The 14,394-nt window shown below is 38.7% G+C and overlaps 1 protein-coding gene across 1 annotated transcript in view; it reads left to right on the plus strand.

Annotated features, from left to right (window-relative positions):
• The window catches only part of ME1 (malic enzyme 1), a 182,782-nt gene that overhangs the window by 127,404 nt on the left and 40,984 nt on the right, over nt 1–14,394 (plus strand). Inside the window, exon 7 of the mRNA XM_042803644.1 lies at nt 12,581–12,690. Within this exon, the coding sequence (XP_042659578.1) occupies nt 12,581–12,690 (110 nt within the window). The remainder of the gene's footprint in view (nt 1–12,580; nt 12,691–14,394) is intronic.

Below are 14,394 nucleotides of genomic sequence, written 5' to 3' on the forward strand. Positions count from 1 at the left end.
ACCTGCATACTAGGGAAGGTGGTAAACCACAGACTTGGAGATTTTGCCAGTTTCCTGGGATTTGGTCCGCCAGCGTCCTTCTAAGTGTGATGGCTAGAAGCTGAGGTTCCTCTTCTTCATAAGGCTCGGAGAGGGTAGTCAGTTAAGCAGGCATCCTATAGACTGACTTTGAAAGGAAACTGTGTTGCAAGAGACCAGGCTGCCATATTTCTGGCCAAAATACAGAAGTCCATACAACCACAACTGGCATCTGAAGATACTGCTGTTTTTTTCTCCCTTTGTATGGTTGCAAGGGCATAAATTATCATTGCTAGAATATATTGGCTACCAATGGCTGGGGCAGGACATATTGCAGTATTCAGTGGTTGCAGAGGCACTCAGAGCTCCCAGCTCTCCTTCCTGGATGCTTGAGATAAATTTCTGTTATGTACTTCCCTTCTCTCAGAGAAATGCTTAAGGAAAATAAGGTTTGTCTGAAGGGTATACCATGCTATCTAGTTAGGGGTGTAGAATAATTTTCACATAGGTAAATGGTGATCGTTAATGTTATGAGCTATTTTGGAAAAAGTCTCTGATGTGTCCAAGGTAGACTGAAATTTTTCATGTTTTATTTGTAGAAACTTGGAATTAAAATCGGTAGTTGTAAAACTTACAAAAAAATTCTCTTGCAACCTATTTTGTCCTAGGGTTGGGGAGGTAAGAGGAGAGACCTAAAGGGCCAGTTTCTTTACCATCAGGTACCATGAGAGTATGTAATCCCAAATGGCTTCTCAAATATCCTTCCTGAAGTTCCAGGATTTTGTCTGATCTTGGCAAGTCTTCACTGAAGTTGATCCCAGAATAAATGTAATAGAGGTAAATCTTTTCTACACAATGGAATAATGGCTCCATTGTGAAGTACAGGGGGTTTCCAGTTTGAGGTTTCATACATAACTGAGATTACAGCGACAAGGCAGTGTAGCATGCCATGTTTGCTGTGGAACCATTGTGGAAGAAGGAAGTCTGTTCTTCAGATCCAGACCTATGACATGTCAGGTACCTTCAACTCAAGGCACCTGCAAGATTTAAAAACACTCAATCCCTCACAGTTTGCCATAGAGAGCTAGTGAAGTTGTAATCTGGAAAGGGGGGAAAGCTGAAGAACACATTAGAAATGTAGCTGTTCTATCTTATATGTATACAGCAGAAACCCCTTTTTTCCCCCTTCAGTTAGTGATGTTGAGTAAAGAGCAGCATCAAGTCTAGGCACAATGGAGTTACTGATTTTGTGTACTGTAAAGGGCTTTCTTCATAATTATGGTATGGATTGCCTAGATCTACTTCTGAAGACATTAAGGTAAATGGAAGTGGGTTCGGCACTGAAAAAATAGACAAATACTATCCTATCCCATCCTTGTTTTCATTAAGTCTTATTATTTACATATAAATTATTTATCACACTGCAAAATTTGTCTTGCTTAATTGGAGAAGAAATAGGTCTTTGTATTATGTCAAATAATTAATGCTATACACATTATGTGATTAGTTACAATTTTATCATCCATATTCACCTGTATCTAATTCTGGCTTCCCCAGTACGGGAGAGACATATGGGAGAGTGACTGGTGAAGGGTCCCTGAGATGATGGACTGGAGCACCTCTCCTGTGAGGAGAGAATGGGAGCTGGGGCTGTTTATCCCAGAGAAGCAGCAGCTCAGAGGGATCTCGTTGGTGTGTACAAATACTGGAAGGGATGCTCTAAAGAAGAGAGAGCCAGGCTGTTTAGAAGTGGCACCCAGTGACAGGACCAGAGAAAATGGACACAAACATTGTCCTTAGAAGTAAGAGAAGTTTAAGCTTAAGAAAAAGCCTCTTACTGTGACGGTGACTGAGCATTGGCACAGGTTACCCAGAGGGGTTGTGGGGTCTCCGTTGTCAAAGCTATCCAAAAGCTCTCTGGACGTGGTCCTGCACAGCCTGCTTTAGCTGACCCTGCTTGTGCAGGGGGATGGACAAGATGATCTCCAGAGGTGTCTGCCAGCCTCAGCCATTCTGTGATTCTGTGATGCTCTGTTGTAATAGTCACTGTTCCTCAAGTCAAACAGCATGCTCTCTAAATAATGTTTTGAAAATAGTAAACTCCTTCCTTAAATTCTACATTCTCCATTTCTTTGGTCTAGCCTCCAATATGTTTGTTTTCTCAAGTGTAATTTGTGTTGCAGGCACATAAGATATTTTAGTGCCTTAAAAACACCATCAAGAATTTTGGGGAAGGAAGGTGTGTTTCATAAATGACCAAACAGTACAAAAATTATGGAATGTATTTAATCTGTCAGAAATACATTCAGTATTCCTGTTACCAACCTCCCTTTGACATTTCTGAAAGGTCATTACTTCTTTGCCTTTTAACAGATTAGGTGAAGGCGGTCAGTGTTGGAAGCAAGATTTCCATGTGTTCATTATACCTTAAATAGCAGTGGAAACGAGCAGATGTGCTGCCCCAGGCTCTGTACTAATTTGGCTATTCAACTGCATCTTTTATTTTAGGGATAATATCTATAAACTCATACAAATATATTCAAATATGTGTGTCAATACAGGCATCTTGTTTTAATCTCCTAAAGTCACTTAGCATTCTTTAGGATCTGGCAAAAAGGTACAATATCTTTTCCAAAAAGGCATTGCATTTGCTATAAATCAGTCAGGCCTGATTCAGTAAGGCATCAAAGCATGCACTTTGGTTAAAGCAAAGGAATAATCCTGTTGACCCAAGCTGGACTTGTCATATGTTTACGTTAAATACCTTAATAAATTAACCTTTAGTTAAGAAATATTTTTAAGTGCTACTAGACACAGTTAAATAAAAGCAGTTGAAAAATTATTATGAAACTTTCTGGTGTAGAATTGAAAAGTGGGGAAAATTAGTGTCTCGGCAGTGAGTTCTTAAGAAGGTTCGTTCTTAAGAAAATAAGATACAGCTTGTAGAAGAAAATTGCCACCTTAGAGTACACACAGTCAATGCAAATTCAATTTGTGCAGCCAAACGGGAACCTTTACCTTTTCCAAATGGAGCTCTCATCTTAATATGGAAATCAGAGAACTTGCTCAGGGAAACATTTCATGTCCAGATTTAGGAATCCAGGCTTCTTGGAGTAGATGGTTCCACTAATCACATTAATTATGAATAGTGATATATATATATACATATATATATATGACATAATATCTTTCATCCTAGAAGATCTATAGAGAAACTCCCCTATGACAGCCCTATGATATTGTTGACCACTGTTCAAGTGCTGCTGTACTTATTTCTTTTTGATAACATTTGTCAAAATTTAAACATTAAAAATCTTATTTGGAAAATATGCAGGTGCATACCAACACAGGGGAACCTTTCTGATGCTTTTCTTGGCAAAGTAAAGTTCCTGACAATCTAAACCAGACAGTGATAATCATTGACTTTTTAACAAATGTTTAAAGATTGCAGTCATGAAGTGACCAGGAAACACCCATTTGAAATCAGATTCAAATGATTTAAGTTGTGTAGGGTGACTTACCATACAGTGTAATGTATTTTATATGCTTTTTTTGATAATGACAGTTTTATTTTGGTTTAGTGTAAAGCTGCTTAATTAAAATAAAAAAGTAAGCTTGAAGGGCTTACTGAGGACCCCTCTATATTTTGGGAGGGCAAGATGTGGCACACATCTTTAGGTACAACTAAAGAGTTATGAGGAATAAAGCTACTCACTATTTCCAGCTGAGATGGATTTCTTTCTTGATTCTCTGTTTTCTTGATTTAGCCTGCTCAGACACTTGACCAATCCATCTGTTCAGTACCCTTCTCTCCCTCAGCCAAAAATGTCACAGTGCCAAGTCTCTAAAGAAGAACTGAAGAGGCTGAAAAGAAAAAAAGTAAATAAATCTCAGATCATCTGTCTCAAATCTGCACTCATCTCTTTTAAGTGAATATAAAACTGAAGGTAATTTGAGATTGTTCTTTGGTCTAAGTCACAGTTAAAGCAGCTAAGTGGTAATGCTGGAAAAAGCAGTAGAATAGCTAGGAGAGGTAGAATTACATTTTCAGACTCCTGAAGTTTTACTTTTGACTTAGGTGGGGTCAGGATCAGGTAACAAGCGAGCCAATACAAATTCATGAGAAAACATCACAGTAATTCAATTTGCTGTTTACTTCAAATCCACATGGAATGTTGGTTTTGCTTTTGTTTGTTTGTTTTGTGGGTTTTGTTTGTTTGTTTGTTTGTTTAAGGAGGAAAACTACCAAATTTACAATTTCATTTTCTCCCTCTTCAGATTTAACCTGAGCATTAACCAAGCCCGCATACCTCTGTGTTTGTGGAAGTTTGTGTGGTATGTTTTTTCATGGCAGTGATCTAGCCTGCCGGGGCTGATGTTTGTGTATGTCAAGAACTGAGTGTAAGAGTTTGGCTTGTGTCTGACTGTGAAATTTCAGAAGTACAATTTATTTGTATAACATCCATTATACTGTATCTCAGTTCTGTGTCATCCAGCCACCTTCCTGCTGAGGGGACTGTGGAGAGGAGGCAACTTGATGCAGTCCACCACAGGAAATAAATTTGACAGCACTCAGTGCCAGACCTTATGGAAGAGAGAGGTGCTTTTATGTTACAAAATCTCTAAACAAGTTGATTTTACTCAGTTAGTCTCACACCTGTGTACTCAGAGCATCAGGATGTATGTACATGTTCATGTGGTCTGGCCAGGATGGCTCATGTGTGACACTGAAGGCAAAAGGGCCCTGGCTGTCAAGTCCCCAGTGCTTTTTCTGGTGTCCTGGTGATGAGTGGTGATAAACTTGATTTTATGTGGATTTTTTATGCCTTTAGGATTCAACAGCTCTGCTGACATTAGTTATGTTGCCTCAGGATTTTGCTTACTTCAGCCTCCGTGCATTTTAGGCAAGTCTGCTGTCCATTTGTCTCTGTGTCCTCATATTGAATTTCCTCAGACTGCAGTATGACTTCTTGATGTGTCCACAGGATAAGGAATGGCATATGTGATGTGCTGAGATAGCGAATTGCTATTGCTGCTCTCCTGCTGTTGTCAAAGTGCAGGGTCCTGGTCTAAGAGTTGGCTGTGCTGTGACCTTACCAGAGCTCAGGCTTGTCCATCTTGATGCAAACGAGACATTTTTCATTTTCCTGCACTCAGTTTTGTCCTTTGTTATCTGTATGTGTGCTACTGTTCTCACCTTTGTTTTGCTGCTCATTCCAGTAGTGCATACATTTCCATTCATACTTCATTCACACCAGCCTTCGTATTTCTGTTATAAGACCCTATACACATGCACTGGAAAAGTCAAAGTTATGATTAAGCGCAGTTCCTGACAACATTGTATGAATACCTTGAAAACAAATATGTAAATCCAAAATAAAATATGAATATTTTTGCAACAAGAAGAAAGTAATCTTTACAACAATGGTAACTTATGATTAATTATTTCACAGCCTTTCTCTTTTACAGCCCTGAGACATCTGATAGTTAATTCAATCAGCAATTAAAGTAGAAGAAATCCAGTTCAGGTTCTCTAGTGACCATCAATATTAATCCTTTAACGGCACTTCAAAAATGCACAAAAAATTAAGACAGGGTAAGTTTAGAAGAGTTTTCAATTTATTGTTTCAGCAGGATGGACTTCTCAGACTTCAATTTAAATAGCAAGTAGACCTCTCTAAAGAGTGTGATACAACCAAGCTGAAGAAAAAATAAGTTTAAAAAAGCAGACATTCTTTTTCTTGTAGTAATTGTTTTTCTTAATACACCACAGAGCTTTCAGTTTAATTACCTTTTTGCATGAGAGAAGCCCTCTAAGTAAATAGTGCCTGACTGTGGACAGAGAATCTGGTTTTGCTTCTCTGCTTACTAGCAACAACTTCTAGCACCACCAACCACAAGTCCTTCCTAATTCAGCACTTCTCTGTTCCTAAACCTTGGTATTCCCAAGGCTTCTGAAGTCCACATGTGTAGCAGTGCTGTTGGCTGGGACTAAAAAAAGGGGGGAATTATGAGGCATCTCCAGCTCATTCTTCTTGCTACTTCTGGGCTAGAAGAGCCATGGAGATAAACAGCAAAGCTGTTCTGGAGAGGGAAAGAACAAGCAGAGGAGTGTTAGAAGCACTGGTACAAAACAGGGCTGCACTGCAGACACTATAGCACTGTGGTTGTGCCAGGAAATAGTAACATGGAAAGTTTTTGTAGAATTTTATTTCCTTAAGGAGAATGTGAATGAAGCAAGGGTCTGCTGCTGGTACTAGGGTGGGTGCTAAATGCTGCTGTCTCCCCTACTCCCATGCCTAGTCTGGGTATGTACTGAGCTCATCAGGGCAGGGATTGGTTTGGAAACAGAAAATAGCTGTGAAAAATGCTCCTAATAAAGTAAATTCTTTCTGTAGATAAAAAAAAAAAAAAAAGGCTGCCTGCAGGAAAAAAAAGGTAAAGAAATTGAAATAGGGTCATTCATGTTGTAAGTGGAGATGCTGACAGTTTCTATTAAGTTCTTTAGAAAATCTCTTCCTGTGAAAGATGTCCTGTCTCCAACTTGCTGGTCCAATGCAGGGCAGAGAGAGAAAGTTGTCTGTAATTTAATGATATCTCTTCTGGGAAGGTATTTGCTGAGTGTACCTTGGACAGATTTCTGTCCTGTGCAGCTGTAGCACATCAGGCTGTTAGGCAGCATGAGCAGTACTGTCTGCTGCAGAGTGGCTGTGGTGTTTGCTGGATGGTTTCTCATCTTGGCCACCTTTTTGCATAGAACATATGCATAGCAGTTATTGTGCTAAAGTCTCTCCCCGTCAGTCAATTTTTGTTGAATTTAACCAACAGGTTAAAATTGTGCTGGATGAAGTGCTAGGATGGATATATGACCTCATTGCAGCGGTTTAGTTGCTTTATGAAATTAAGTTAAAGACAGCTTGGGGGAGAGCAGGAAGAGAAGGCGTCCAGGTCATAAGAGCTGTCAGGAGGGAAGGTGGGGAGGCATCCCTTCAGGAAAGCCCTGGCACGAAGAGGAGTTCATAGTGGTGGCCATTATGCTTTGAGCATCTGTTTTGAGAAGTGGGGTGTATGGAAATGAACAGCTTACAACGTTTGGAGTGAGGAGGAAGGAGATGATTTTCCACATCCTCCTGGTGCACTATAAATGGTTCTGGCTGGCAGAACGGCTGCGTGACGCACAAGGACAGGGAGAGAATGCCAATGTTGCTATCATTTTGGTTTTGCTCCTGCTTAGGAATGAGTGGCAGCAACCACTTCTGATGGTTCCCAAGGCTTTTTCAGTTCCAGGCCCATATGAAGAAAGAAAATAGTCAAATCGGATTTTGGAAACTCTAAAAACCTAAAAAGCAACCACTTGTTCCTTTAGGAAGGTTTCCAAAACAATGGCTGGCAGTAAGAACAAATGATCCAAATATATTTCCAGAAAAATTTCTTAGCTGTACAAGTAAGCATGGATTTTACTGATCATATGGTTTAAATTCAAAATGATACCCAAACTTTTATAGCTCCCACTGGATTCTTGAGGGTTTTCCCTGTTTGAGGTTCTTAAGAGCATCAGGTTGCCAAAATGCTAGTACTGTAAATTCAGAATGGTTAAAGAGCTGTGGAGATTTTCCTCCAGCCTGTTACATAAAGATATAATTGGTAGAATGATTTTAAATATTAAAATTGTTGTCACAGATAATTAAATATAATTTTATTTATAAATGGAGAAAACTAAGCTAAGACTGCCACACAAAATATGTTGTAAATTGGGAATATTGGAAGCAGTGGTTTCTGGCAACCACATATTATTCAGTGGGACAGTTCTTTTTAATCCATTGTCCAGCATTTGCCTCCCATACTTGATGACAAATCTGATGTTGTGTGCTTGCCACCACTTTTGTCCGTATTTTCTGTCCATAACAGAAGAAGGAAAGATGGCTTTGAACTTCTGTCCAGTTGGATCCCGATTCAGACTGCCTGTATGACTTGGAGCAAGAGACTAAGATCCAAGTACACAAAAAAACATGTGTGACAAAACAGGATTTACGAGGAGGAACAGTGATCGGGATTATCACTTTCTAGGGATGATTTATGTATGCTTAATCAGCTACCACAGTGACAGATCCCAAATAGGCAGAAAAGAGGAATTCACAGCTACAAAACATTTGCCTGCAAGAACCCAGAACTCCTAGCCAGGCTACTCAGGCCAAGCTACTGCTATCAGAGGAGTGTTTTCCAGAGCAAGAACATAGTTAATAATTCACTAGAGCATTTGATATGGTTGCACACTGAGGAGGAATGACTCCCAGATTTTCATTTATTTTCTTAGTTTTAGTAGTATAGGACTAGATCTGTCATTTCTTCAAGTGTCCTGGTTAAGACAGTTGATACCCACTGATAGGTTCTCTCTTCTGTTTATTTGTACCACCTTTCAGTATGAAGGTGCATTTTAGTTATGTGTTTCACCATTTCCCCAGTTATCCCCTATGTATCCCTGGGTCAAGAGTAGTTAGAGTGGGAGAAATGTTGTCTCTGTTTTGGGCGAGTGTTAAGGCATGAATGTTGTTTGTGACTCATGTTTGCAGCGCTGTAACCACACTCAATGTCTGCTTGCTCCCATGACTATTGTTGGCAACACATTCAAATTAAAAGGATTTTAGGTTATGTTTTAAATGTGTATGCCTTAAAATTTTAAATAGGAAGGTGAAATTCCCCTGAAGTATGGGATGATCAAGGTTAGCTAGTTACATAAATGGTACACAGGCTAACACCCTTCTTTCACAGTATAATGATATGTAATCCTCTACTTACAAATTATGGAGAAATATCTCTTACAGTGTTTTCTATCATAACTGTTCTTTGTAACTTTGCCTCTTAATCTTCTTGTCCTGCTTGCAGCTGCTGGCACTCAACTGCAGGCCTTTTGCTTTTAACATGCCCCCTGTAGTAGTCAAACACAAATATTCAGTGGTGGTTTTAAATCTGATGATATAATTCGTATCAAATCTCAGTTACTTGCTTCTGGACCTACCTTATCAGTCACTTGGTGTCATCAGATGAAACTCAGTGAAGTCAGTCTGTGCCATATCTGTATAAAGTATTGATGATAGATATTAAGATTGGCATGTTATAGGATAGCTGTATGCTTTCTTTTCTCTTTCCAAACTGTTTGAAAGATAATATGGATTACAGCACTGTAGTGGCCCACAGTTGCTGGAATTTGAGTGGTTTGGAAAACATAACAGGATTTGATGGCTGGACATGGATAAGCAATAAAGTGCTTGATTCCCTTCTCATCCAGCAGTCACTTGTCATACCCACCTATGAAGAGGTGCCATTCCAAAACAAAAATCTGCGATGGCAATAGGGTATGAGGTGGAAACAGAAGAGGACACGCTCTGCTTTCATGAGGGTTGATTCAAACAGTTTCCCTTTATAGTGGAGAAACCACAATCTACCTACAACTGTCCATCAGAGTGAAATAGGAGTAGGTTATTTCATTGTGATACAGCGAGGAAAGCAGAGTTGTGCTGTTGGCTGTGAATGAACATCATTTTAGGTTTTATCTCAACTTCCTGCTGTAAGTGATTTTGATAGTAAGATGTGGAAGTCATAGAAGAATTGATGGCTGTTTTGGTATGGTCACAGCTTCCAGAACCATGTGGCACCTTTGTAGCCCATTCATTATCACAACAGGATTTTCTGGAATGCTGGAGATTAACTATTTTGTATTACCTCATCTGTATGTTTCATCTGTTAGTGGTTTTCTGAATTGGAATACTCCAAGCAGAGAAACACTGTGTCATTGTCTTGTCTATCATGGGTACCCAGTGACTGGATTTGATAAGACATTTTTGAGGATATAGACCTCAAACTTCATGAATCTTATGAGGTACTACTGGTCATAGACAGCACTGAAGGCTCAGGTTTTTACCTGAGTGTCAGGTATAACACTTGGAATGAATAAGAATGCTGCTTAGAAATTTTTCTGCTATAATACCAAAATCTCAGAGGCACAGAATTAGACTGCCTTAATTTTTTCCATTTTAATTAAACAGCCATGATATCTTGCTCAGACAATCAGTATGGATAGTATATGCAGTATAGGATGAGTGTTTTCTGCAGGGACACCGATTTAATATAATTCACAGGGAGTTTTGATTCATGTGTACAAAGGCAATGGATAAGAAAATGGAGACAAATCAAATGCAGATGAGAAGATGGAATGTACTATATGGTAAAATAAAGAAACAGACATTGGCTTAGTGACATCCAAGAAACACTTCTAACCAAGCTTCAGGATTCCAGAGTGTTAATCTCATTACTTTCATACTATTATCCAACTGTCAGCTCCTGGACCCTTATGGAATCACAGAAAGTCATGTCAGATACTGAATCAGATTAGAAATTTAAGTTAATTATTAAAAAGTAGTTCAAATTTCTTAATTGAACTTGGTTATGATTTACTGTACTGAATTACTGACTCACCAAATTCTCTTTTAAAGAGTTGCCTGTCATTATGCTGCTGAAGGAGTCCAGGTTTTTCCATAAAACCTGAAGATGTATTTATTTTCAGCAAGGATTACCATTCCTGCCAGTGGAATCCCAGTAGTTTTGGCTAATTGTAATATGTCCATAAATATGTTATTTCCATGGAAATCAGTCACAGGAATTTTTGTCCTTTTTTAGTCTATATTGATGGCTTTGCTTAACATGGTTGCCAAACACATGCATGATTTAAAGGAAAACTCAGTTGACATTAGAGTAGATTATTTATACTGAATTGCTCAGTATACACATGAATTGCTTTTCTGGATGAAGCAGGAACTGCTTGACAGTCTCTCTTGGATTCATGCTGTTAGCAGATAAGGAAGAACCTCCTTTAGCTCAAACAGGATGTGTGCTGTTGAGATCTTGCCCTATTAGACCCTAGGAATAATTTCAGAGGGACACCTTAATGCGATATTTTTTAAAATTTTTAATCAAATGGTTCCTTAGTCTGTGCAAATTGCCATTAGGTTTATTTAAGTTTAAAATACTTTTTTATAAAGAACTTTTCTTGTAATATTATTCCATGGTGGGATAATGTTTGTGATAGATCCAAACGTGTACAGACAGTTTTAGTACAAATTTTGGGTTTGTTTGTTTTTTTTTTTTCTTTCCCTGTTGCCAATATGCTGAGTGCTTGAATTCAGTCTTTACAGAGTTTTTGTCTAGAAACATCTTTGGTATTTTCTGGGGCTTTTTTTTGTTTTTGTTTTAAGAAATTATTTGAAAATGCCATATGGGAATATTAAATAAGGAATCCAGAGACAGTACTACTATGAAATACATCTAAGAACTGGAGGATGCATAGTAGTTAAATTAATTTAACTTATTACCTTTCATTTTAGAAGTAACCTTATTGGCACACCAGGGCAATTTTTTACTTGTTAGGTATTGGCATATGAACCTAGTGCCAGGAGTCTGGAGGTTCCTTATTTTTTTAAGAAAAATACTCCTGTGTTATTCTCTTTGATAATTTTTAGATGTTTTGAGATGCCTTATGCCTGTTGAAGTCAACATAGGCTCCCACCTATACTAGAAAAATGCAGCTGTTTGCTCCCTACTGGCAGTGCACCCTTGGTAGACAGTGGGTCCAAGGCAGCAAGGTAACACAGTAAATTGTTTCCAAGAAATGTAGTGATTGGCATTAACTTTGAGACTGTTACCACAGGGTTCATCAGAAGTTACTTACCCATGCTGTTGAACTGACTCAGATAGTCATATCAGCTAAGTTGTAGAAATTGTTCATCATGCAACTGCGTACTGTATTTTCAAAACATAGTATATAGAGATTTTAAAGTACTATAGGAGATGTCAGTTTGATTTATTTCATTAGCTACAAGGATGAGAAAACACTGAAATGGATAACATTGATTTTTAGCATACTGTTTAAGAAACATCTAGCATTCATATCAGAAAATCAGTTTTAACTATCCAGCAAAACAATAGATGTAAGAAATGTAGATAACCTTGTTTCTGCATATACCCAGTTTTAGTGTGTGTTAGCCAAACGTAACTCAATTCAAATTTGCAGCTATCATTTTCCATCCTTAAAGTACTCTCACATGTTTATCATTTGTCTAGATTAACTGCGTTTCTGATCAATATCTCTTTTATAATAAGAATGGTTGAGGGTCATGTTGTAAGTGATACCATGACAATAAAACATAAAATATAATCAGTGTTCTGAATGTGTTACCTTTTTACTACCTGCCTTATGTGGCCAGGTTTTTTTTGCTCACTGGCTGATTGCTCAGCGAAGACTTCTGTTGAGAAGTCTGCAGAAAGATGAAAGCCTTTTCCCCTGATCTTTTATTCTTAACTTAGAACTGAGTAAAGCATCTTAGTAGTGTAATTATGCCTTCTAGATAATTTATATGAATGTAAAGATACAGAGTATAACAGAAACATATTAGCAGATGTATAAATCTTATTATACTTGTATTCAAAATCTGACTGCAAATGTTAATAGATTTTTAGTATCAAGTTATGTATTATTTTTAATGTAATGCACAATTTTTTGTCTTTCTAGGTATGGCATGAACTGCCTCATTCAATTTGAGGATTTTGCTAATACTAATGCATTCCGCCTCCTACATAAGTACCGTAACAAGTATTGCACTTTCAATGATGACATTCAAGGTAACAGACTCTTTCTCTTCTCTTCACTCTTGTGATGCTCACAAGCCAGAAAAATGAGTCTTAATTGATGTACCAGAAGGAAAAAAAATGTATCAGCCTTCCTGTGATATTTGAAGATGTTTGGTGCAGGTCACATTTTGCCTTTGTTTTCCTCAGCATGCGTTTCTGATGAGCTGTCTTTGCTCTTAACCTTCAGATCTGTTGGCAAATGTCAAAGCTCAAGCATGGACTGTACTTTTCTTATTTTTTTTGTCACTGCAGTGACAACTGCTCCACTGTTCCTCCATGTGACAGAGCTTGCTTGATAAATGTCAGACTGTATTTTAGTTCTTAAACTCCATTAAATATCCTTCCAATTTTCCTTGAAGTCTTGGGACCGCATTCAACTTTAGAGGGAAATTATCGCCCTGACTCTGCTTTCCCATCTGAATTATTTGTAGCAGCTGGCAAAAGGAAAAGATCTAGGATGGGAAACATCAGCAAGGGGGATTCCCCCAGTGCTTAAATCTAGATGGGCATCTTGTCCCTTCCCTCCCAAGCAGACAGACAGGCAGGGCTGAAGTGGTAGATGCTGATGCCTGGGTTGCCTTATTTCCTGTCAGGAGAAGAGCACTGGAAAATAACTTTCTCTAGGGCAGTAAGTGCGCTGGCTCCCATCCTTGAGAGGAGAATGAAGCCAGATGAACTACTGGGGATAATCCCAAGGAGGGCCCTGGGCACCCAGCTGCCTGCCACCACCTCATGTTTCCTTGGGTAGATGGAGGTCCTCAGCAGTGACAGGTTCAAAAATGGGAGTTTAACTGTCTTAATTTCTAACAGTTTGCACTGTTAAGTCAAGCTTTAAGCCAAGCATTACAAGCCTGCATTTTCCAGAAATCATTCTTGAGTCATTCTTGGGACCAGGGTCTTATTTCAGGGACTCAGTGCATGATGGTGGATTCAAATAGCCCATGTCTTTCTGATGTTAGGGATCTGGCTAGCCACATGAACTATGTTTCTGTTACAAGCCTGGCTGAGTTTTACTCCTACATCTGAAACAGATTATGGAGGACAAACTCCCAGATGGGAAATAAACTAATTATAAAATGTCATTTCCCTTTGTAAGAAGCATGTTTCTTCTCTACCCTGTAGGGTCTGAATGTAGCCATGGCTACGACAGTCCAATACAGCAGACCAAACAGCATCTAGAAGTTTCCCTGCTTGTTCAGAGACCCAGTTCCCACAGGGAATTCTCCTTCCTTTCAGGACGAAGGTCCTCACCCCAAATCAGAAAGAGACTCAACTAGAATGTAGTTTCAAAGAAATGGAATGGAAGTTTTTCAGTAACAGTGTACCAGATATGGGTAAACTAAGCTGAGAAAGTCTTCTGTGTCTCTAGATACATTTTAAAACCACTGCATTATCTCTCATGCACCTTGGAAGGAAGTGTCTTCGTGTTCCAAACATTTGGAAGGTATCTGTTAGGCTTTTGGCTGAGCTGCTGTAACAGCTATCAGTCTTCCTTAGAAGTGCAGCTATGTGCAGTCTTCTAATTTATTCGGTTTCTGGAATCTAATTTGTGTTTGTGGGTCTTTTGATATTTTCATAAATGAAGTTTGGAACTTTTGAGTGATCTCTTAAATGCTTGTATAGCTTCCAAGAGGTGAAAGCAGATGCATTTAGTCTGCTCTGATCTCTGTTGTTTGTCATCATATCCCCATAAAT

The sequence above is a fragment of the Tyto alba genome, unplaced genomic scaffold (assembly GCF_018691265.1).
Source record: "Tyto alba isolate M040663 unplaced genomic scaffold, T.alba_DEE_v4.0 Super-Scaffold_40, whole genome shotgun sequence".
In the NCBI taxonomy this organism is placed as follows: domain Eukaryota; kingdom Metazoa; phylum Chordata; class Aves; order Strigiformes; family Tytonidae; genus Tyto; species Tyto alba.